The sequence below is a fragment of the Myotis daubentonii genome, chromosome 2 (assembly GCF_963259705.1).
Source record: "Myotis daubentonii chromosome 2, mMyoDau2.1, whole genome shotgun sequence".
In the NCBI taxonomy this organism is placed as follows: Eukaryota; Metazoa; Chordata; class Mammalia; order Chiroptera; family Vespertilionidae; genus Myotis; species Myotis daubentonii.
Window position 1 is genome coordinate 24225110 of NC_081841.1, and position 23622 is coordinate 24248731.

Genomic DNA, 23622 nt, shown 5'->3' on the forward strand with positions numbered 1-23622 from the left:
GAGGTGTTGGTCAAAGACGACACCTTACAACAGTGCCTCAATGAAATCAGCCCTCAGATTTCATATTAGAATTCTGTGTTCCAACTTTAAGCTCTGACCCTTACAAATGAAAACATATGTGAGCTAATTCCCTACTCTTTTGCATACCTCTATATGCAAGGTGCATATATAGAACAATTATACTGTGTGTCTATTAAATGTGCCACCTTTGCTTTAGTCATCCTTGTAATTCCATTGAAGGTCTTGAAAAGCACTTGAAAGTTTATTCCCACACAGAATATTTATTGTTCGGTTGGTACAATGGAGCTGTTCATGCCCTTACCTTTCACTTGCTGTCTCCTTAAGTCCTTAGCCAGATTCATGTCTGAGTCATTTTCTTGTTGGACATCCATCTCTGAGGCTGGGTAATGACATGGGTGGTGCCTATGATAACAGCACTTAAGTAATTAGTAAATGCTGTGAGCAATGACAAGACCCCAAGGATAGTCTTTGTGGGTGGAGTGTGAGATAGTAACAGTACTCACTTTGCATTTGACCAATGTGAAGTCCTGTTCTAATTTACGTAGAGATTTAAATGTGTTTCAGGATAGAATAATAGTTGTTAAAATGATATTCTATGTTTAACATAATATTACTGGTTGAAACAATGAAAAGTAAGAAGTTAACAAGGAATAATGAAAATCTGAATAATAATATCATTATTAAAGTCAGATTCCACAGAAACATTTTAATACATTTAAAATAACTGTGAAAATTAAAATGCTGTATAGAAAAAAAGTGATGCACTAATTTTTATGACAATTTGTAACTTCAGTAATGGTTACAGATTGAGTGTTTAATATTGGGGGAATAGTAGTATTACAATATATAGTACTTTTCTGTAAAAAATTAATTTTATTTAGTCATTTTATTTATTAAAGGACAGATGATATTTTAAAATATCACATGATATTTTAAAAAATTGTGGAGTTCTGAGAAATCAATATAATTTAAGAAAATATTTTATATGCTGAAAACTGCTACATGACACTCTAAAGGTATACAAACTTACAAATAATAAAAGCAATAGAAAGTTAAAGGATTCTTAAAAATACTAATTTTACACAAGTGACTTACAATTTATTTAATGGTTAAGATATGAAACCATAAAATGATTAATAAATGTGTATATCATTTATGGAGGAACATTGCTGTGCAAAATTCCTGAAAGATCCTAAGGCTATCGAAGTCAGTGATGGTGACTTTAGTGTGTAGGCAAATTTAATAAATCTGATAATTTATTAAATAATTCAGTCAATGGGCTCTGCAGTCAGCGAGATCTAGAAAAATTTCTGGCTTTGAAATTTATTATGTATTACCTTTAAAAGTTATTTAGTGTTTAACAGCCTAGCTTACTAATCTAAGGTGGGAATAAAATATTTTAAGACGCAACACATGTGGAGATAACACTCAATCTGATATTTATAAATTCTCAGTATGTCACTTGTTTTAATTATTTTTACACAATTGCCTTGTTACTATTTCTGATTCATATCAGACAATGAAAATGTAATTCATTAGACAGGAATCTCTCATCAGCGTGGCCCCTTTTTGCATGTGTTGTTCAATTTCTAAAAAGTATTTTGATTGTGTATAATTAAGTTTAAATATTCAACAACAATAGTTTTTAAAAGTTTAAGCATTTTACTGAGACTACTGAATCCTGATTTTTATTGCAAGTCACACTGATTTTATTTAATCAAAGTGTATGTATGAGAAATTATGTTTTACATTCATGACTTGATGAATTCTTGTTAAGCATTTATTTTTAAAATCTGGGATAAATATAAACAATATACATGGATAATTATATCTATTAATTACAAAATCCAAAATCCAATGGGATTTTATTTAAGTTATAGTGATTTTCAAGCCCAAATATACATGTATGTATGTATGTATGTATGCTCTTTAGTAATTTTGTACAGGCAAAAATTTGAATATATTAAGATATCTACCAAAATATTTTATATTTTACCCTTTTTACCCTAAATTGTACAATAAGGATAACAATATTTTCTATTTGATAGTATGTGAACTGTACTTCGGTAGTACCACATCTAGCATTTGTAATTTCCCATTAAACGAATTGGGCCAGTAGAGAGACAGAAGAGTAGACACACATACCTCTGGGAGCCTGTAAGTTATGAATCCTTTAGTTGGAGGCAAGGTCACTCCTGTAAACAATGTCTGTGGTCTCCACAGACTGTCCTGTGAAGACTGAGAGTGAATCAAAAGTAGAAAAAAGTTGATTTCTCATCACTGTGTCACTTAGAGTTTGAACAGGAAATTCTTACACTTGGGCAATTTTGAAGATGATTTATCTCATCACACATCTTCCAAATGTAGGAGACTTTAGCTTGTAGGGCGTCACTTAGTTTGTCCATTGGTAAGTGCCTCTGAGAAATTATTTTCATATTTTAAAAGATTTCTGGGACAAAAGATGTGAGCATTCATGCTGTTAACTTATTTCATCTTAAAATCACAAATCTTAGGCCTTGTGAAGAGTAGCTCAGATGTTTAAGTTCTACTCTTAGACAAGGTTGCTAAATAATGGCATTACCTCATTTTACTTATACACTCATTATGTTATCTTACCTAATAATACACAAACATGTAAATTGATGGTACTTTCGCTAAGCCTTAAGCCACGCCCACCCACCAATCAATAAACCCAGATACTTGCTTTCAGGAGGCTGTAGCCACGGAGCTGGAGAGAGCAGGAGGCTTGCTTGCTCCAGTGATGGAGGAAGCCAGCCTGCCGCAGGCTGTGAGCTCCACTCAAAAGCAACAAAGTTTCAATTATAGAAGGTAAATTAACCCCAGATACCTACTTCCAGTCGCATGGCCACGGAGCTGGAGGGAATAAAAAAAAAAAGAAAGAAAGAAAGGCTGGGAGCTTCAGTCACCAGGGGGCTTGGTCAGTCTGGAAACAGCCATCAGCCCCTCACACAAGCTGGCCAGGCACCCCAGTGGGGACCCCCACCCTGAAGGGGGTTTGGGCAGACTGAAAACAGCCATCAGCCCCTCACCCAAGCTGACCAGGCACCCCAGCAGGACACCCACTCTGATCCAGGACACCCTTCAGGGCAAACTAGTCGGCACACACCAGTGCACCAGGCCTCTACCCTATCTAATAATAGACAAACATGGTAATTAACCATACCTCCGCTATGCTTCCCATTGGCTAATCAGGGTGATATGCAAATTAACTGCCAACCAAGATGGCGTCCAGCAGACACACAGCTGAGGGGAACATGAGGCTTGGTTGCCCCCGTGATGGAGGAAGCCAAGGTTCCCCGCCTGCTGCGCCCGGCTCTGAGCCTGAAAGCAACAGCTCCGAAATGCAACTATAGTTCAATTAAAGAAGTGAAACAAACCCCAAATACCTGCTTTCAGACAGCCAGCATCTGAGCTGGAGCTGCAACAATGTTTCAATTACAGAAGGTAAATAAATCCCAGAATAAAAAAAAAAAAAGAAAAAAAGGAGAGACTGGGAGCTTCAGTTGCAGGCTTGACCCTCCTGAAAACAGCCCTCAGCCCCTCATCCAGGCTGGCCAGGCACCCCAGGGAGGACCAGCACCCTGAATGGGGTGCAGGCATCCTGAAAACAGCCCTCAGCCCCTCATCCAGGCTGGCCAGGCACCCCAGTGGGGACCAGCACCCTGAATGGGGTGCAGGCATCCTGAAAACAGCCCTCAGCCCCTCATCCAGGCTGGCCAGGCACCCCAGTGGGGACCCCCACCCTGAAGGGTGTGCGGGCAGCCTGAGAACAGCCATCAGTCCCTCACCCAGGCTGGCCAGGCACCCAAGCGGGACCCCCAATCTGATCTGGGACACCATTCAAGGCAAACCAGCTGGCCCCCACCCGTGCACCAGGCCTCTATCCTATATAGTAAAAGGGTAATATGCAAACTGACCCCAACAGCAGAAAGACTGGGGATGACTGGTCACTATGACAAACACTGACCACCAGGTGTCAGAAGCTCAATGCAGCAGCTGCCCCCTGGTGGTCAGTGCGCTCCCACAAGGAGGAGCTCTAAATAAATCATTTGAAAACCCTGTGAACAATGTCATTACTTATTACCTGATATATTCTGAGAAGTTAATTGAGGTCAGAAAATTAGGGGATGAAAATAGTCTTTAAAACATGCACTTCATTCTCACAAAAGAACAGAAAAGCCAACACAACAACCTTCTCTAAAAAATATGGTATGCTTTCTAACTTGGCGGGGGGGGGGGGGGGGGGCGCGGGTTGGGGGGGGGTTAGCAGCAGTTAATCCTGTTTTGAGAAAAAATGGCTAAATTATTTAAGGTTGTAAGCTTAATTTTTATCTCATCCATTTTTAGCTTTCTTTATGAGTAGAATGGAGAAATGTGTTTATGGCATCAAGGAGATTATTTGCAGTACGTCATTGGAGAGAGGAACAATAATCCTTTTTGCTTTGTAACCAACTGGCATAGCTTTGCAGATTAGTCTAAAATGAGTTAACTGGGAAATGTTCACTCAAAAGAAAATTATCTGGTCTCAGGTGCAATTTATATTGCCATTCTCTTTTTTTGTAGTTAGTTTTTCTCTCTACCTTTTCACTCTATCCCCAAACTGTTAGAACCAGTAAATGTTATAGGATAACATGAACATATGATCTTTTCAATTCTGAAGCATAAATAGGCAAAGGATCACCACTCATTATGGTCTCTCCACGTTTCATGGGATTAGTACAAAAGTATATTTTAAGCAAATCTTATCATTTATAAGTGACTAGTGACTCAGTGCATGAAATTCATGTATGGTGGGGGTGTCCCTCAGCACGGCCTGTACCTTCTTCAATCTGGGACCCCCTCGAAGGATGTCCTACTGCTGGTTTACAGGGATCGGGCCTAAACCGGCAGTCAGACATCCCTCTCACAATCCGGGACTGCTGGCTCCTAACCAATCACCTACCTGCCTGCCTGCCTGCCTGCCTGCCTGCCTACCTGATTGCTCCTAACCACTGTACCTGCTGGCCTGTTCTACCCCAAATACCCCCCTGCCAGCCTGATCAACCCCAACTGCCCCTTATGCCAGTGTGCTCATCCGCAACTGCGCCCCCCCCCCCCACTGGCCTGCTCGCTTCTAACTGCCCACCCCTGCTGGCCTGCTCGCCTCCAAATTTCCCCCACCCACCGCAGTCCTGATCACCTCCAACTAAACCTCACTGATAGCCTGCTGGCCCCCAACTGGACCTCTTACTGGTCTGCTTATCCCCAATGGCCTCACCCGCCATCAGCCTGATCATCCACAACTGCTGTCCCATCCTGGGGTGATCACCCAGAACTGCCCTCCCTGTTGGCCTCTAACCACCTCTAACTTGGCCCTGCCACCATGGCTTTGTCCAAATGAACATTAGGAAGGTCTCCTGGAAGGCCTCCCAGTCTAATTAGCATATTACCCTTTTATTAGTATAGATAAAGGCCTGGTACATGGGTGGGGCCTGGATGGTTTTCCCTGAAGGGTGTCCCAGATCAGGGTGGGGATCCCGCTGGGGTGCCTGGCCAGCCTGGGTGAGGGCTGATGGCTGTTTACAGGCTTTCCCAGACTCCCAGCAGAAACCCTCACCCCATGGGGGGGCGGCCAGCGTTGGTGAGGGGCAGAGGGCCATTTTTAGGCTGGCCACACCCCCTTCAGGATGGGGGTTCCCACTGGGGTGCCTAGCCAGCTTGGATGAGGGGCCAATGGCTGTTTGCAGTCCAGCCACCCCCCCACTGGGGACCATCACCCAAAATGGTGTGGCCAGCCTGGGTGAGGGGCTGAGGGCCGTTTTCAGGCTGTCCAAACCCCCTCGCGACCCAAGCTCCCAGCCTGCCCTTTTATTCTTTTTCTTTTTTTTCAGCACCTAGTGAGCAGAGTCCAGGGCTGGCTGGAAGCAGGTATCTGGGATTTATCTATCTCCTATAATTGAAACTTTGTAGCCTTGAGTGGAGCCCATGGCCATCCAGGGAAGGCGAGAAGCTTGGCTTCCTCCATCACCAGGAGCATCCCAAGCCTCCTGCTCGCTCCAGCTCCATGGCTGGTGCCATCTTAGTTCAGTTACTTTGCATACTCACTCCTGATTGGCTGTTTGGCATAGCTTGTTGGTGTAGTGGAGTCACAGAGTGATGGTGAATTTGCATGTTTCTCTTTTATTATTGTAGACTAGAGGCCCGGTGCACAAAAATTTGTGCACTCGGGGGGAAGAGGAGGTCCCTCAGCCCGGCCTGTGCCCTCTCGCAGTCTGGGACCCCTCGGGAGATAACGACCTGCTGGCTTAGGCCTACTCCCGGGTGGCAGAGGGCAGGCCCAATCCCTAGGTGCAGCCCCTGGTCGGGCTCAGAGCAGGGCCGATTGGGGGGTTGGGGCACCACCCCCTGTCACACTCAAGGCAGGGTCGATGGGGAGGTTGCGGTGCGACCCCCTGTCATGCACCGAGCAGGGCCCATCAGGGGGTTGGGGAGCTCCCTCCTGTCACACACAGAGCAGGGCCCATCAGGGGGTTGAGGAGCTCCCCCCGTCACTCACAGAGTAGGTCCAATAGGGGAGTTGGGGCACCGTCCCCTGTCACACACAGAGCAGGGCGGATCAGTGGGTTGGGGCGCCGCCACTCTCACACTCAGGGCAGGGCCGATGGGGAGGTTATGGCTCTACCCCGTCACACACACAGAGCAGGGCCCGGGGGGGGGAGGGTTGGGGTGCCACACCCTGTCACACACAGAGCAGGGCCCGGGGGGGGGGGAGGGTTGGGGTGCCACACCCTGTCACACACAGAGCCACAGGCCGATCAGGGTGTTTGGGTGCTGCCCCCTGTCACGCTGATCCCGGTGCTGGGAGGCATATTACCCTTTTACTATATAGGGTAGAGACCTGGTGCACGGGTGGGTGCCGGCTGGTTTGCCCTGAAGGGTGTCCCGGATCAGGGTGGGGGTCCCCACTGGGGTGCCTGGCCAGCCTGGGTGAGGGGATGATGGCTGTTTGCAGCTGGTCACACATCCTTCAGGGTGGGGGTCCCCACTGGGGTGCCTGGCCAGTCTGGGTGAGGGGCTGAGGGCTGTTTTCAGGCTGGGGGTGACTGAACTCCCAAACGCTCCTTTTTTCCTTTTTTTTTTTTTTTTTTTTTTTTTTTTTATTCTGGGCCAGCTTTAGCTTGAGGCTTGGCTCCAGCTCTTAGGCCTCCGCTCCTGAAAGTGGTTTCTGGCCTTTGCGTACAATGTTGCGAATCTGCTGGCTGAAGTCCGGCGGTATTTGTTACAATGTTTGAAACTGCAGGCTCAGAGGCCTGCAGCGGCCGGCAGGGAACGTTGGTTTCCTCCGTCACTGAGGCAAGCAAGCCTCATGTTAGTTTCAAGCTGCCTGGCTGCCGGCCACCATCTTGGCTGACAGTTAATTTGCATATCTCGCTGATTAGCCAATGAAAAGGGTAGCGGTTGTACCCCAATTACCATGTTTCTCTTTTATTAGTGTAGATGAATATTTTGAAGGTATGAAAGAATAGTTGGTCATGCTAAATCAGTAATAAAACAAACACATTGTAAACTCTACAAATTGTTAATCTATGTCTTTGAAAAAATAGGTATAATAAAGATGAGATTTGCCTATAAATCAAATTACAGTTTTGACAATTGTGATTGACTCAGGTTAGGAAATAATGGCCTGCTTAAGGAAATGTATACTATAGCCATTGCATTAATAATAAACTAGCTCAATAATCTACATGCAGATGAGAGGCTGTAATTTTACATCATCAGATATCTTGTGGATTTTTACATATCTTATAGGTTTTTTCACCACGCTATGGTAAAAATGTTAGTTAACTGACTTCTAATACCATTTATCTTTGGGTAATAGAGGCCAATTTTATACACTGTCTTATTGACTCCTAAAAGAATGGGAGAGTTTAATTTGTAGAAAGAATAAAATAATAAATTATACAATGTTGGTAAAATTAAGCAATTTAAGTGTCATTCAAATGTGATATATGCATACCTGTGTTGGCGATAATTAGATCAGAATAATTGTCATTAGTCTCTATAAAACCAATTTACTTTGGGTTTAGGTTGTTATATTTTAGAGTGTTAAGAATGAACGATTTGAAATGTCCAAGAGAGATGAATTCTAAGAGAACTGTTTCTTCTGATTTTATGCCAGGATATTTCTCCCCCTCTCTTCTACCAAGCTTTCATATACAGTGAGTGGACAGATTATTATGACCGTCCAGACCAGGGGTGGGCAAACTTTTTGACTCGAGGGCCACATGGGTTCTTAAACTGGACCGGAGGCCGGAACAAAAGCATGGATGGAGTGTTGGTGTGAACTAATATAAATTCAAAGTAAACATCCTATCTAATAAAAGAGAAACATGGTAATTGGCATACGACCGCTACCCTTTTCATTGGCTAATCAGTGAGATATGCAAATTAACTGCCAGCCAAGATGGCAGCCGGCAGCCAGGCAGCTTGAAACTAACATGAGGCTTGCGTGCTTCAGTGATGGAGGACTCCAATGTTCCCCGCCTGCCGCTGCAGGCCTCTGAGCTGCAAGCAACTATATAACAGACGTAGAAGCTAAACAAAACCCCAGAAACCTGCCGGGCTTCAGCCAGCAGGATCGCAACATTGTAAGCAAAGGCCAGAAACCTACTTTCAGCAGCGGAGGCCTAAGAGCTGGAGCCAAGCCTCAAAGCTAAAGCAGGCCCAGAATAAAAAAGAAAAAAAAAAGAAAAAAAGGAGCGGTTGGGAGCTTCAGTCACCCTCGGCCTGAAATCAGCCCTCAGCTCCTCACCTAGACTGGCCAGGCACCCCAGTGGGGACCCCCACCCTGATCCAGGACACCCTTCAGGGCAAACCAGCCAGCACCCACCCATGCACCAGGCCTCTACCCTATATAGAAAAAGGGTAATATGCCTCCCAGCACCGGGATCAGTGGAGCAGCGAGGCCTCCTGGCACCAGGATCAGCGTGACAGGGAGCAGCGCCCCAACCCCCTGATTGGCCCTGCTCTGTGCGTGACAGGGCATGGTGCCGCAACCTCCCCATCGACCCTACCTTGAGTGTGACAGGGGATGGTGCCCCAACCCCCCAATCGGCCCTACCCTGAGCGTGACTGAGGGTGGAATCACAACCTCCCGATCGCCCTGCTCTGTGTATGACAGGGGGTGGCGCCCCAACTCCCCAATCGGCCCTGCTCTGAGCCCGACCAGAGGCTGCACCTAGGGATTGGGCCTGCCCTCTGCCACCCGGGAGCAGGCCTAAGCCAGCAGGTCTTTATCTCCGGAGGGGTCCCAGACTGCAAGAGGGCACAGGCCAGGCTGAGGGACCTCCCAGCCCCGGAGTGCACAAATTTTTGTGCACCGGGCCTCTAGTCATTACATAAAAGGGTACGGTCGTTTTTTTTTTTTTTAGTTTTATTCATTTCAAATGGGCCGGATCTGGCCCGTGGGCCGTAGTTTGCCCACGTCTGGTCCAGACTATTATGACCACCCCATCAGTACAATGAAGTGAATTAGTTAGGCAAATAATCATCATCATCATCATCATCATAATAAAACCTTGAGAGTATCTGCTTATGACATTTTCAATATTCAGTATTTTTGGTAGTGTCAATGAAGTACTAATGGGGTGCTCATAATAATCTGGCTGGTTTTAATAATCAGGCCACTCAGTGTATATGGTTGAAATTGAGTTTTCACAAACACCAAACCAAATTCTGTTTGTACTTACAATGATTCCCAGACAAAAGATTTGGACATTACCTGCTATTTTTAGTCACTTTCTAGTATCACACCCCTTCAACCTCCAAATTAATGTCCACTAGAGTCGGTGAAAGTGACCTTACTTGGTAATAGGGCCTTTGAAAATGTAACCAAGTTAAGATGAGGTCATACTGGTGCAGGATGGGCCTTAATTAATACAGATGAAATGCATAAGAAGAGGGACATTGGACACCGAGACAGAGACACACAGGGAGAACGGTGAGATGAACGAGGCCAGGATTGGAGTAATAACCCCTTAGGCCAGGGAATGCCTAGGACTCAGGGCTACACCCAAAATGAAGAGAAATGCAGGGCACAGAGTCTCCCCTAGAGTCTTCAAAGTGAACATAACCTTGATGACACCTTATTTTCAGACTTCAAGCTTCCAGAACTGTGAGAGAATAAATATTTGTGGTGTAAGTCAGAAGGAAAGTAAAATATACAATGTGAGATGTTAATAAATGTTGTATGAAAACATTTTGAACAAAGTAAGAGGAATGTAACATACCATCTGTGAGAGGGAATTGAAAGTCCACCTGTGTATATTAGGAATGTAATATTTGGACAAAAACATGAAGTTGTTGTGAAAACCAGCAATGTCGATAAATTTGCCCGTGTTCATCACAAAATATCAGTCTTCTTATGGTCTCAAGGAGATTCTCCATCTCCAAAACCTTGTTTTATTTCTCTTTTTGTTATTTATGCTGAATATCTGTGAAGGGTAAAGAAGTTTAGACAAGCTGTTCAATCACTATGATGTTGAGTGTTGTAGTTATTTTAAATCAGAGAAGTAGCAGTTGAGATGAATGAGATTTAACTATATACACAAAAGTCACCATTTTCCAAGACTATCCCAGGAAGTTTGATTACTTTTATTTGGAAATATCTATATCCAAAGAGATAAATGCATATAAACTATGAATTTATTTTGCAACTATTAAGCGAGTGCAGGATCTCTCCCACTTGTAATTGAATTATTGTAAAAATATCTCCAAATGATTGTGTCAAATTACTAACGTTCATCCCACATTCTGTCAATAATTAACTCTTTGACTCACACAGATATTGTATCTTTTTAATTTTATTTTCTTCATAAGTTTACACTCTATTGCATCCATCAAACATGCTTCTAAGGTATAGTAATTAAGAGTCTCAAAAGGGGGGAGACAAAAAATTTAATAAAAGAAGGTACCTTCCAAAATATCTAAAATCCAGTAGAGAAAAATAAAACAGACATGTAAACTGTAACAAAGGACATTTATTATTATCCAGTGAAACCACCAGCCTGCACCAAAAAATGGATCTAATGATGAATAATACTGGATGAAACTAGATATAGAAAATATGTGTTGGTTCCATATTCTGAATAAGTGGGCATATCTAAATGGCTTTTACATAGAAATCTTAGGGTTGTTGCATAATAAGCTTGAGTGTCAATTAAGAAGTTATTACTCTGGGCTCCAAATCTAACTTCACTGCCCTTTGTGAGTTAAGGGTGCTAGGTCTTATAAACCTTTTCTTATCTGTCAGCTCATAATAATTTGCTAGTAAAAGGCACAAGAGGGACATGCCAGAGAAAGGGCTCTTCTTCCTGGTATCATGGTGTGTTCTCTTTGGCTACAGAGATGTGGTTAACAGCTGCACGCATGTAGGAGGTTCCTGTGGCGTTCCCCCTCCAGCAGGTGTTTGAGGCTGGTCCCAGTTCCCTGTCCTCCAGCCTCTGCCTGCTGACACTGTGGCAGGGAGGCCTTCCTGCTTGTTAGTCATAACTTGAGATCAATCCTCACCAGTGTGGGCCAGCGGACTGGGAACTGCTCTGTCCTACCTCCGTCCAGTAAGCATACCTGCCATAAAGATATCTGTAGTGACACTGTCTTCAATGGAGTCTAAAACCTGGCACCCATGTGGTTTTCATTTTGGTAATCTCCCTTAAGCCTCAGGAACATTCTGTAATTTTCTTTTATTCCCCTCTCTCACCAACTAGTAGTGAATAATTCCTTGAATCAAACTTCCACTGTTTTTTCACTCCTGATTCAACAAACTTATACACATTGTGACCTTGGGATGTTCAGCCCCATTTTGAACTTTTAAAGGCTAGGTCAAGTAAATTAATTTGAAAATATTTGATTAATTATTCATGTTATTGCAGACTTAGATATAACAGTTCTTTTTTATTTTTTAATTTATTTCAGAGAGGAAGGGAGAGAAGAGAGAGAGTTAGAAACATCAATGATGAGAGAGAATCATTGATCACCTGCCTCCTGCATAACCCCTCTCTGGGGATCAAGCCTCCAACCTGGGCATCTGCCCTTGACTGGAATCAAACCCAGGACACTTCAGTCCGCAGGCTGATGCTCTATCCACTGAGCCATACAAACAAAGGAAGAAATAAGAGTTCTTAAGATTATAATTCATAATATGTACATGATTTATTTTAGTGAATATTAGAAGTTTTAAAAGTGTACAATATGTAACTGGATGTATATTTTTAAATTAACATAAATATAGATTTAAAAATAAATCTGTAATACCAAGGGTGAAGTATCTGATAAACTATAGACTTTGAAATAAAAGTTTATAATGATTTTAGAGAGAGGAATAGAGAGATAGTAAAATTGATGAGAGAGGACCATTAATAGGCTGCCTCCTGTATACCTACTAGGGATCAAACCTGTAACTCAGACATGTACCCTGATCAGGAATTGAACTATTGACTTCTTGGTGCATGGGACAATGCTCAAGTACTGAGCCGCAGCAGCCAGGCCAAACTATGGACTTTCAGTTCTATGAAGAGTCAAAGTAGAATCATTCTCAGTAACAAATGTACCACGATGGTGAGTGATGTTGATAAAAGGGAGGCTCTACATGGGTGGGGACAGAGGAATAAGGGAAGTCTCAATACCTTCCTTTTAATTTTGTTGTGAACCTAAAGCTGGTCTCGAAATAATATCTTAAAAACAGTTCCACAAAAATAATTGCAGTGCTTTTAAAGAAACTAGAAATGTGTTCTTTTTAGATGTTGGGAGTACCATTATACTAGATTTAGGTAAGCTAATGTGGCTGGTGCTTACAAACATAGCTTTTATTTTCTAAACAGGATTCAGAAGAGAGCTTGTGGTACTCAAGCCTTGCATATGTACAATTCTTATGAAATTCTTGATTTTTTGAAGATCTAAAATACAGAAATTTTATAACATTAATCTGATCACATATAACTTCATATTTCAATGAATAAACTCTTTACAGTAATGTTTAAATATCTAAATCTGCACAATTCTTATAATATTTCAACAGAAAATTTAGTTTACAGCAAACATTTGATTTAATGTACTCTGGATTTAATGGACAAAATTTCAGGTTTCTATATCATATGTGAAATTAACACCTTGCCAATTTTAAAATGTTTGAAAAATAGGTTGACTTACAATTAAATTAACAGGTTATTTTTTGTTCTTGATTCACCATTATTTTTTAAAAACTTTAGCAACTAGACCATTTGTTGGGAAAAACAACGTAGTAATTTCTCTGACATAAATAAACATTACATATCTACTACTAGAGTCTACATATTTAAATCCAAGAGTGAAAGCTCATAAACAAGGTACTGCTAATGGTTAGCACATGATCACACCACACCGCCTGTGGTAACTGGTGCTGTTGCCCTGAGGCCTGAGGGCTGAAGCCACACATCAGCCAAGCACATCTGTTTACCTGTCAGGACTGGGGCATGCATATACTAGACCTTTTCAGCATAAATTTTAAATTATAGAAATACATACAGAAAACTTTCCTGTGAAATGAAACTTTTCTATGTACTTCATTTTAATTTCAGAAATGTGTCATCATAAATACAAACAGGTAAACTAAATAATTTGTCAATTTTTGAACATGTATTCATAAAACCTACTTTCTAATATAATGGCTTTTGGCTCTAGTGGCTATCTCCTTGCCTGAATTAGTATGTTATACCAAAGTTTTACAGTATTTATGTAATCGTTTATGCATTGATTTTTATTTCTAAGATTAATCTCTGACTTATAGCATGAAGATGTAAAATATATAAGTTCTCAAAAACTTACAGTTTGGAAGAGAAAGTTAAGCCATTTTCCCACACCAACAAATTACTATTGTTTCTGTGGTAGAGTTGAATCCAGGGAAATTCAATGAAATTTTTCAAAAAATTCTATGAGACAAAAATTTTTATGAGAAATTAAGTAATTGAATTCCTACAAACAGCTAAGTTGGTCCACTGCTGGAGGAAGAGGAGGAAAATGAGGAGATTGGGTGACTGCTTAGTTAAATGCACAGCCCACCAACACCTGATGCAATTAGTGAATAAGCAAACCAACCATGTCTCACATGCAGAAGTTGTTGTGGCCCCACCCAGCTGGCCCAGCATATCCAACATCCAGAAGATCCCACAATGTTCTGTGGAAATACAGAGGTCTCTGAATCAACTAGCAACACTTCAAGATGCACATGAATTTAGGCAACAGTTGCAATAGCAGCAGCATCCTCCTAACAAACTTGCCAAAAGAACAGAAAAGTATATAGACAAATTTTGAGACAAAAAAACATATAATATTGATTGATGCAGAAAAAGCATCTGATAAAGTCCAACAACTAACTTTGATAAAAACTCTTTTAAGGACATAGATGACAAAACTACAGCCAACATTATACAAAATGGGCAAAAACTAAAACCATTTCCCCTAAGAAAAGGAACAAGACAAGGATAACTGATTTCACCCTCTGATTCAGCATCGTACTGGATATCCTCGCTGTAGTGATCAGACAGGAAGGAATAAAAAGCAACCAAATTGGAAGAGAAGAAGTAAAGCTGTCATACAGATGATATGATACCGTACATAGAAACAGGACGCCACTTAAAGGCTACTAGGTTTAATAAATGAATATTGACAACATAGCAGGACACACAACTAATACCTAGAAATGTATGTCAATTTTATACACCAAAATGAAATCAGAGAAAGAGAAACTAAAAAATCCCATTTACCATTGCACAAAAAAATTAGGATACCTCGGAATAAACTTAACAAAAGAGGTAAAAGGCCTATACTCAGAAAATTACAGTACATTAAGAAAAAAAGAGGTAGAGGAAGATATAAACAAGTGGGAGATATAAATTCCGTGTTCATGGATTGGTAGAATCAACATCATTCAAATGCCCATACTACACAAAGCAACCCTAGATAGATTCAATGCAATCCCTATTAAAATGGTATATTTCACAGATCTAGAACAAACACTCTAAAAATTTAAGTGGAAACAAAAAAGATCCCAAATATCCACAGCAATCCTGAGAGAGAAGAATAAAGTGGGAGGGATTACATTATTAGATATTAAATTATTTTACAACACCACTGTAATCAAAAAGCCTTTTACTGTAACAAGAATAGGAATATAGACCAATGGAACATAATGGAGGACCCAGAAATTGGCCCCAACCATTATTCTCAATAATATTTTTCAAAGGAGGCAAGAACATACAATGGAATAAAGATCATAAAATTGAGTAAAGACAGTCTCTTCAATAAATGATGTGAAGAAAATTGGACAGGTATATGCAAAACCAAAATGAAAGGAAACCACCAGTTTACACCATACACAAGTATAAACTCAAATAGATAAAAGGCTTAGGTGTAAGTCGTTAAACCATAAAATCTTAGAAGAATCCATAGGCAGCAAAATCTTGGACATCTCTCATAGAAATATGTTTGTGGCTGCATCTCCAGAACAAGAGAAACTAATGATAAAATAAACAAATAGGACTACATCAAAATAAAAAGCTTCTGCACAGCAAAAGAAACCATCAGCAAAATGAAAAGGGAGCCCACTGCATGGCTGAACATATTTGCCAATGATACATCTGATAAAGGGTTAATATACAAATTATATAAGGAACTCATACAACTTAACAAAAGGAAGACAAACAAACCAATTTAAAAATGAACAAAGGACCTAAAAAGACACTTCTCCAAAGTTGACATACAGATGGCCAAGAGACAAATAAAAAACTGTTCAAAGTTATTAATCATCAGAGAGATGCAAATGTAAATGACAATGAGGTATTCCCTCACACCAATCAGAATGACTACCATCAACCAACCAACAAATGACAAGTGCTGGCAAGGATGTGGAGAAAAGGGGACCCTAGTAACTGCTGGTGGGAATGCAAATTGGTGCAGCCACTCTGGAAAATAGTATGGAGTTTCCTCAAAAAGTTAAAATTGCACTGCTATTTGACCCAATGATCCCACTTCTAGGAATAGATCCTAAGAAACCCGAAACATGCCTTAGAAAGAATGTATGCACCCCTATGTTCATAGCAGTGCAATTTAAAATAGCTAAGATGTGGAAACAGCTCAAGTGCCCAGCAGTAGATGAGTGGATTTAAAAGGTATGGTATATTCACACCATGGAATACTATGCAGCAGTATAAAAGCAGGAATTGTTACTCTTTGAGACAGCATGGAAGACCTGGAGAGTATTGTGTTAAGCAAAATAAGCCAGTGAGAAAGATAAGTATCATATGATCTCACTCATATTTGGAATCAAATGAACAAAATTAAATGATGAACAAAACAGACTCAAAATATAGAAGCATAGAATAAACTGATGGATCTCAGAGGGAAGGCTGTGGTAGGTGGATGGGGAGGGAGAGATCAACTGAGAAACTTATATGCATATATGCATAGCCCATGGGCACAGGCAATAGTCTGGTGAAGGCCTGGAAGGAGGGGTAGGGTGGTGGGAGTCAATGGGGGAGAAGAAAAGGGGACATCTGTAATACTTTCAACAATGAAGATTCATTAAAAAATAAAGTGTTTGGATCTCTGCCCACCATCCCCAGTGAATAGTGTCAAAGGAAAATTCAGAAGGATCACTCAGTTAACACTGAGTTCACATCACTGACAAATGTTCCAAAGGTCCAGAGGCAAGCTGATGAGAAATAGAGTTTGTTGCTCCAGTGGGAGCCAGTTCCGGAGAATCTGGTAGTTTCCCTGAGGAAGGCTCAGAAGAAAGGAATCCCATATCCTGGGAAAGCCAAATCCAACCTCAGGAGCAGGTGCAGGATGAGGAAATTAGGGAGGATGACCTTTGCCTTACTCATGAGAGTCTTCTGTTAGGCAATATGAAGCCGATGGTATGGATATAAATGAGCTATTTAAAGATTTGTGAATGATAATTCATGAGCAAGGAAATGTGATAGACAGCATAGAAGGCAAAGTTGAAAGTGCAAGAGTGCATGTCCAACAAGTCAATTAGCAACTGTCAAGTGCAGCATAATATCAGAAAAGGATTCCTGCATGTTGCTGTGCGATGCACAAACCATTAAAGAAATGTAGAAACTTACAAGAGGCTATCATTGAAGAATGGAACAAAACTCTTAACCTTTATATTTTAAGTGATTATATTATAATTATTTTTATTTCAGTTTTAATTTGTATGTTGAGATTCTGGATGCAGTTTCCGGTAATAATAAACAATGAGAATAATTTTTGAGCAACTTTAAAAAAGATTTGCCAGTTATAATGATTTCCAATATTGTTTTGATTTCAGGTGTATAGCATGTTGATTGGGCACATATATATCTTTTGAGGTGAATACTCCAATGGGTCTGGTACCCATCTGACACCATGCATGGTCATTAGAATATTGTTGACTATATTCTCTATCTCTGCTGTACTTTGCAGCATCACCATTATTTTATTTACAACTGAATTTAAAGAACACCTTTTGGATAAAAGTTTCAAAATGTATAACCTCTTTTTAGTCACATGAAAACATTTTTAATTTGTTCCCTATCCCACACCATTTATAAAATCCAATTGTAGATGAATTAAAAATTAAAATGCAAGAAACACAATTTAGAAAATTTTAGAAAAATTAGAAATATATTTAGTAAAATATTTTTAATATAAAATCATGAGTCATAAAGAAACATTAATAAATTTGACTGTTAAAATTTTAAATATCTATTCTTAAAAGTATCAGGAAGAAAATAAAAAGGAAAAATCACAAACTTGAAAAAGATATTTGCAATAAACAGAATCAATAAAAAGAACAGAATACAGAATGTTTTAAAAACACCAACAGTCAATAAGGAAAAGACAAATAACTCAAATAATAATAAAAAGTCATAAACAGGTATTTCATTGTGGGAATTACAAATCCTATCTAATAAAGAGGGAATATGCTAATTGGCCATCACACTCTCACAAGATGGAGGTGCTACAACCAATAAAGCAGAAATATGCTAATTGACCTCAATGCCCTCACAAGATGGTGGCGCCAAGTGCCCTCAGCCCCGCCTATCCAGCCAGAGTCCCCCAGGCCCCCAGCCCCGATTCATCCAATCAGAGTCCCCCGTCTCCTGCACCCTGCCTCATCCAGCATCAGTCCCCCAGTCCCCTCAGCCCTGCAGGGGATGGCAGTTGGGGAAAATCATGCTGGCAGGGGAGCAGTTAGGTGTCAATCAGGCTGGCAGGGGAGCGGTTAGGGGGCTATCAGGCCTGCAGGCAGGCAAATGGTTAGGAGCTTGATTGTGAGAGGGATGTCTGACTGCCCATTTAGGCCTTATCCCACAGGGCCTAAACCGGCAGTCGGACATAACCCCGAGAGGTCCCAGATTGGAGAGGGTGCAGGCTGGACTTTGAGACACCCCCTCCACATGCACGAATTTCATGCACCAAGCCTCTACTGCTTAATATAAAAATGTATAAACTTTTAAGTTCTTCTTCATTTCCATGCAGAGGTAACCATTTTTTATCATTAAAAAAGGAATTACTTTTTCCAATTAACTCACTTGTCTTTTTAATCAATGTTACTTTAATGCACTAATCTGAATACTCTGAAGATAATTATCTTAATTCATAATTTGTATTATATCACATTCTTACATAGCAGTTTGAAACTGAAGGCAATGTTTTATATGTCAAGCTATAAGATTTCAAATGGGAACAAATATATTATTGAGTAACTAAGTAAATTGTAATTTGCAACCAAAATAATGATGATTTTAAAAATGGCAGACAAAAGCAAATGACTTAATTCTAATTTATAGTTTTTCAATTTGCAATATGTTGTTACACAATGGACACATTCAGAAAATGTATTAGCACAATTAACTGAAGTGGACAAATGGACAATAATACCAATTTCACAACTCTGAAAGTTGATTAAAAACAAATAATAATTTGTAATTATTAATTATTGGGAAAGCTGCCAGAGATTCAGGTAAAAATAGAGCAAATTTGTCATCTTCTTACCTGAGGCTGCTCTCATGCCTACCATACCCCCCCCCCCAACTCAGCTCAGTGAGTAAGAATTGTAATTTTTATAATTTGGGGAAGGCCACAAATAGCAATGGTATTATTGCCACAGGGGAAGACTTGATAAGCAGTGGAAGTGGTTGTCAAGTTGCCCACCACTAGTATTTTTCAGCTAAAAGTGCTGAATTTACTGGATAATAAATGAGGGAAATTATCCTTTCCCTAGACCGAGGCTGTGTTCTCCATTGTGTCAGGCACAGTGCCAGCCATAAACATAACAGGAAGGTACTACTAGTAAAAGTAAGAGTGCAATAGAAGAGATCACATTAGCTTTCTGCATGTGCTTGACTGATGGGTGGAAAATTTGCACATGTGTGGAAGAAACAAAGATGATACAGTAAAAAATAAAAGCCAAAGTGGACTTGAGAATTGATTTCAAAATCATGAGCACTTCTCTACACACACACACACACACACACACACACACACACACACGAGTACATCAAATAGCAGAGGGTGAAAGCCATATTGATTTGACATATTTGAATACACTTTTAAAAATCATTGCTTGTCTGCTAAGCTATGCAAACACAAGGCTAATCTCTGGTAAGTAAGGCTAAATATAATAACAAACAATGAGAATTTTAAAAGCTGAGTAAGCACACTTCAAAAGACAAGATTCTACACTAACAGTTTATTAAAGTTACAAAAAGTCTAAGAAAGATGCAGAATCCATATTTACTATATTATATTATCAAAAATATGTACTTACCAAAAATTAAAAAACATGCAAAATTCAGGTTATTTAAACACTCCAATATGAGACTGAAAATGTAAGTTAATAGTCAAAAACACTATTTGCACTTACAAATTTAAAAAGAGATCATGTAGGAAATATAACAACTTCTAGGGAAGGAAATAACAGGCAGCACACAGGAGAAATGGTAGAGAGACATGTACATGCACTTATTCTCTCCATAAATAATTCCATAAGAACTAGTGCCCAGAAAGATGTGTTCTATCCATTAGCAAACAGAAAAATGCCTACTTATGTCAAAATGATACTTTTATATAATGATCAGAACGTATAGCATTGAAAGTTCTGGCAGTACTAAATCTTGGATCATGTAATTTTTGGATAAAATGTGTATTTACATAATAAATACCCATTTATTTAGACATTATTATTAGAAAATGTTAGGATAATCTAATAAATTTGGCATATACATATATTTATGACTGTAATTTCATTCTGATTCATAGAGGACAATAAATTTTAACTATCTACATATGCAATTATAATAATATAATTGTATTAGAGGCCCGATGCATGAAATTCATGCAAGGGTCTCGGCACTCACAGCCACAGAGCTGCCTCTGCCCTGGCAGCCCCAGCTTCGTCTGGAAGATTGTCCAGAAGGTCATTCAGTTGTCTGGTCTAATTAGCATATTATGATTTTATTATTATAGATTTATACATCATTATTATATTGTTATAAATATAACATTTATAGTATATGAACATAATGTATTATATTTAATATTTATATATAATGTAAATTGTTTTAAATACAATATAATATTTGAAAAAAACAGACTAGGATTTTTGTAAAATAATTATTCATAATACTTACATATTAAAAAACAACTATATTTTGGGTAAAACAGATTAAAAATGTCATGTCCCTATAATACAGCAGTGAAAATTAACAAATTACAGATAAATGCAATAATATGGAAAGATTGCAAAAATATCATGTGAGTGTTAAAGGAGACACATGTGAGTGTTAAAGGAGACACACAGGAGAGGGGCTAATGCAGACTGGCAACTTCTATTTCATGATTTGTAATTATATGGGTCATTTAAGTTTGCAATTAATCTGCACAATCATGGTAACTTCAGTTTCCTTGATGTATAATAAAATTAAGTAGCAAAGTATTCTTTAGAAAAAAGCATTTATAGAAGCATGGTTTTCTATAAAAAAGCAAGAACTGGAAATTATCAAATGTACACGAATGGCATAAAATATGAACAAAATATTATAGAGTCAAACAATTCATGTTAATAGTCTAAAATAAGTGAACTATGAATATATACAAAATATGAATGACTTGTATAAATATAGACTAAAATAGACTTTTAAATAAAATGGAAACATTTAAATCTTACCATTTCTTCTTTGTTATCTATGTAAAGCAGATTAGAGTTCTTATAAGCACAGGCCAGCACACTCTCATTCCATGCTTTTTGTTCAGTACTAATGTAATAGCAGTTGTTGGAATATGTAAACCACTCCTTTGGGCAATGTCCACAATGATATGCTGAAGAAAATTCTATCAAAAACAATTTAAATGTTCTAAAATGAAAATTAATTTACATACTTGCATAAGTATAGACACATTTGTGCAATATATAAAAAGAAAACACACTCACAGAGAAGGGTTAATCTCCTGTTTCCTGGTTTATGTTCCATATTAAGCAAACAAACAAACAAAAATATCCACTCTCTACATGTCCTGAATGTCAATGAAGAAAACCACTTTTTTAGAATCCTAAAATTATCTTTGAGCCCATCTGCAACAATGAGTATTATGATCTTAAATGAATATTTCTTCATATTGTTGCATAAGAAAACACTCTTCTACAATCATTATGAACATTTATTGCCTGGCATTATAATTTATGTCTCCATTCCCAAAAAGCTATTATTTTTGACTACCCTAGATTAGAGATAAAGTATAAACTATACTAATATCAGAACTGAGAAAATAAGTATGTACCTTCCTGGATCCTGGTTTTCAACAAAGAATTATTAGCTGGAAAAAAAAGTAATTCTTAAATTAATCTTGATCTAAATACACCATAATCATTTTGTTTCTTGTGTTTAATTGTGTTGTATTGTCTAGGACTAGAATTATCTGGAATAAAATTTAATTACCAATGAAAATTAATGTAGTAATGATAATTTTGAGGAAAAGTGTTTTTAAAGTCTAGAGAACTACATCTCACAGTATTTGGATTAAACAATCTCAAAAATTAATTTGTATTTCTCAATAAGGTGTCCTAAAGCATGCTTAGAGAATATAAAATATATATTTATATTCCGATTTTATATATACATGGATATATATGGATATATGAATATATATATATATGGATACATGTGGTCATATATGTATACATATATTTATAAACTACTCTCTAAAATCATCCTGATATTTATACCTTGGACAAATTCAGAATTACCATTTTGCACTTAGTCTAAATGCATACTTTAGGATCAGAGTTCTATTTCATAACATTATGAAGTGTTCAGAGCCACAGATGGACATAAAAGTGAAAAGTTCTGTATAACCTTGCAAAAATGTATTTACAGGGAATAATAGGTATTGTCACCACAGCGGACATCAGGACAAGGCAGATGACACCTAGGGTCCCAGCAATGCGCTTCCCTGGAGGTGATGGTGAAACTGCAGGAAGAGAAAGGAAACACTGAGAAAGGAGAGAGAAAGAGAGAATTGTTTAGACAGTTTACATGCAGAGAATCCAATACATAAACTTGGACACCAAGCCCATACCTACCACTGTAATCTTCCTCCCAGAATATACCATTGCACGTTTAGGAAATATAATGCTCCATGTGTTACTGGTCAAAGACTACGCCTTACAACAATACCTGAATAGAATTAGCCCTCAGCTTTCATCTTAGAAAACTGTGTCCCAACTTTAAGTGCTGATTCTCACAAATGAAAAACATCTGAGCTAACGCCCTTCTTTCCCCACATGTCTGCCCCCCAGCTGCACAGACTAGAACAGTTATACTGTGTGTCTATTGAATGTGTTACCTTTGGAATGGTCCTTCTTGTCCCTCTCTTGAAGATCCCAGGAAGCATTTTGAAGAGTTAATTCTGCATAGGTTATTTCCTGCTCCGTTACTGGAATGGAGGTTTGAGTGCCTTTAGGCTTTCTTTGCTGTCTCCTGGCGGACTTGGCCAAATTCAGTTCTGCATAGGTTACACGTTGGTTATTCATCTCTGCAGCTGGGTGGTGTTTGAGACTGTGCTCTAAGTCAAGTGTACTTACGAATAAATGACCTATGCAATAACGCGATCACTAGGACAGGAAAACTGGGCGGGGTAAAGGGTAGTAGGGCTCATTTCCAAGTTGAAAAATCTAAAGTTCTGGTTTTAAATTTGTTAGATCTTTAAACAAGTGCTTCATAGTAGATGTAATTTTTTGATATTCTACATTTGACATTATATTATTTGTTTGAGCCCTAGAAAGCAATAAATCAGTGAGGAATAACGAATAGCATAAATAATGACACTGTCATTCATTTAAAGTCAGATTCCATGAAAATATTTAACATTTAACAAGCATCAGAATGCTTGTATTAAAATTAAAATGCTGTATTAGGAAAAAGAGTCTCCAGTATTTGTGAAAAATTTGAAATCGAATAATGATGGAAGACTGAGTGCTCCAAAGATTGGGCTTCAGTTGTGTTGGCATATATGGTAACGTTC

At 39.2% G+C, this 23622-nt stretch overlaps 1 protein-coding gene and 1 pseudogene across 2 annotated transcripts in view; one reads left to right on the plus strand and one right to left on the minus strand.

Moving 5' to 3' along the window:
- Positions 1-23145, minus strand: part of LOC132227277 (NKG2-A/NKG2-B type II integral membrane protein-like) — a 49482-nt gene extending 26337 nt beyond the window's left edge. The window contains exons 1-2 of one of the 2 annotated variants that reach the window (XM_059682187.1): positions 2167-2264; positions 323-423 (exon numbers count right to left, since the gene is read on the minus strand). In XM_059682187.1, the coding sequence (XP_059538170.1) occupies positions 323-392 (70 nt within the window). In that variant the 5' untranslated portion in view covers positions 393-423; positions 2167-2264. Of the gene's footprint in view, positions 1-322; positions 424-2166; positions 2265-22944 lie in introns of those variants that run through there. The other variant, XM_059682188.1, reaches the window with a different exon arrangement.
- Positions 14125-17172, plus strand: LOC132225586 (syntaxin-7-like; annotated as a pseudogene).
- Positions 23146-23622: the final 477 nt, after the last annotated feature.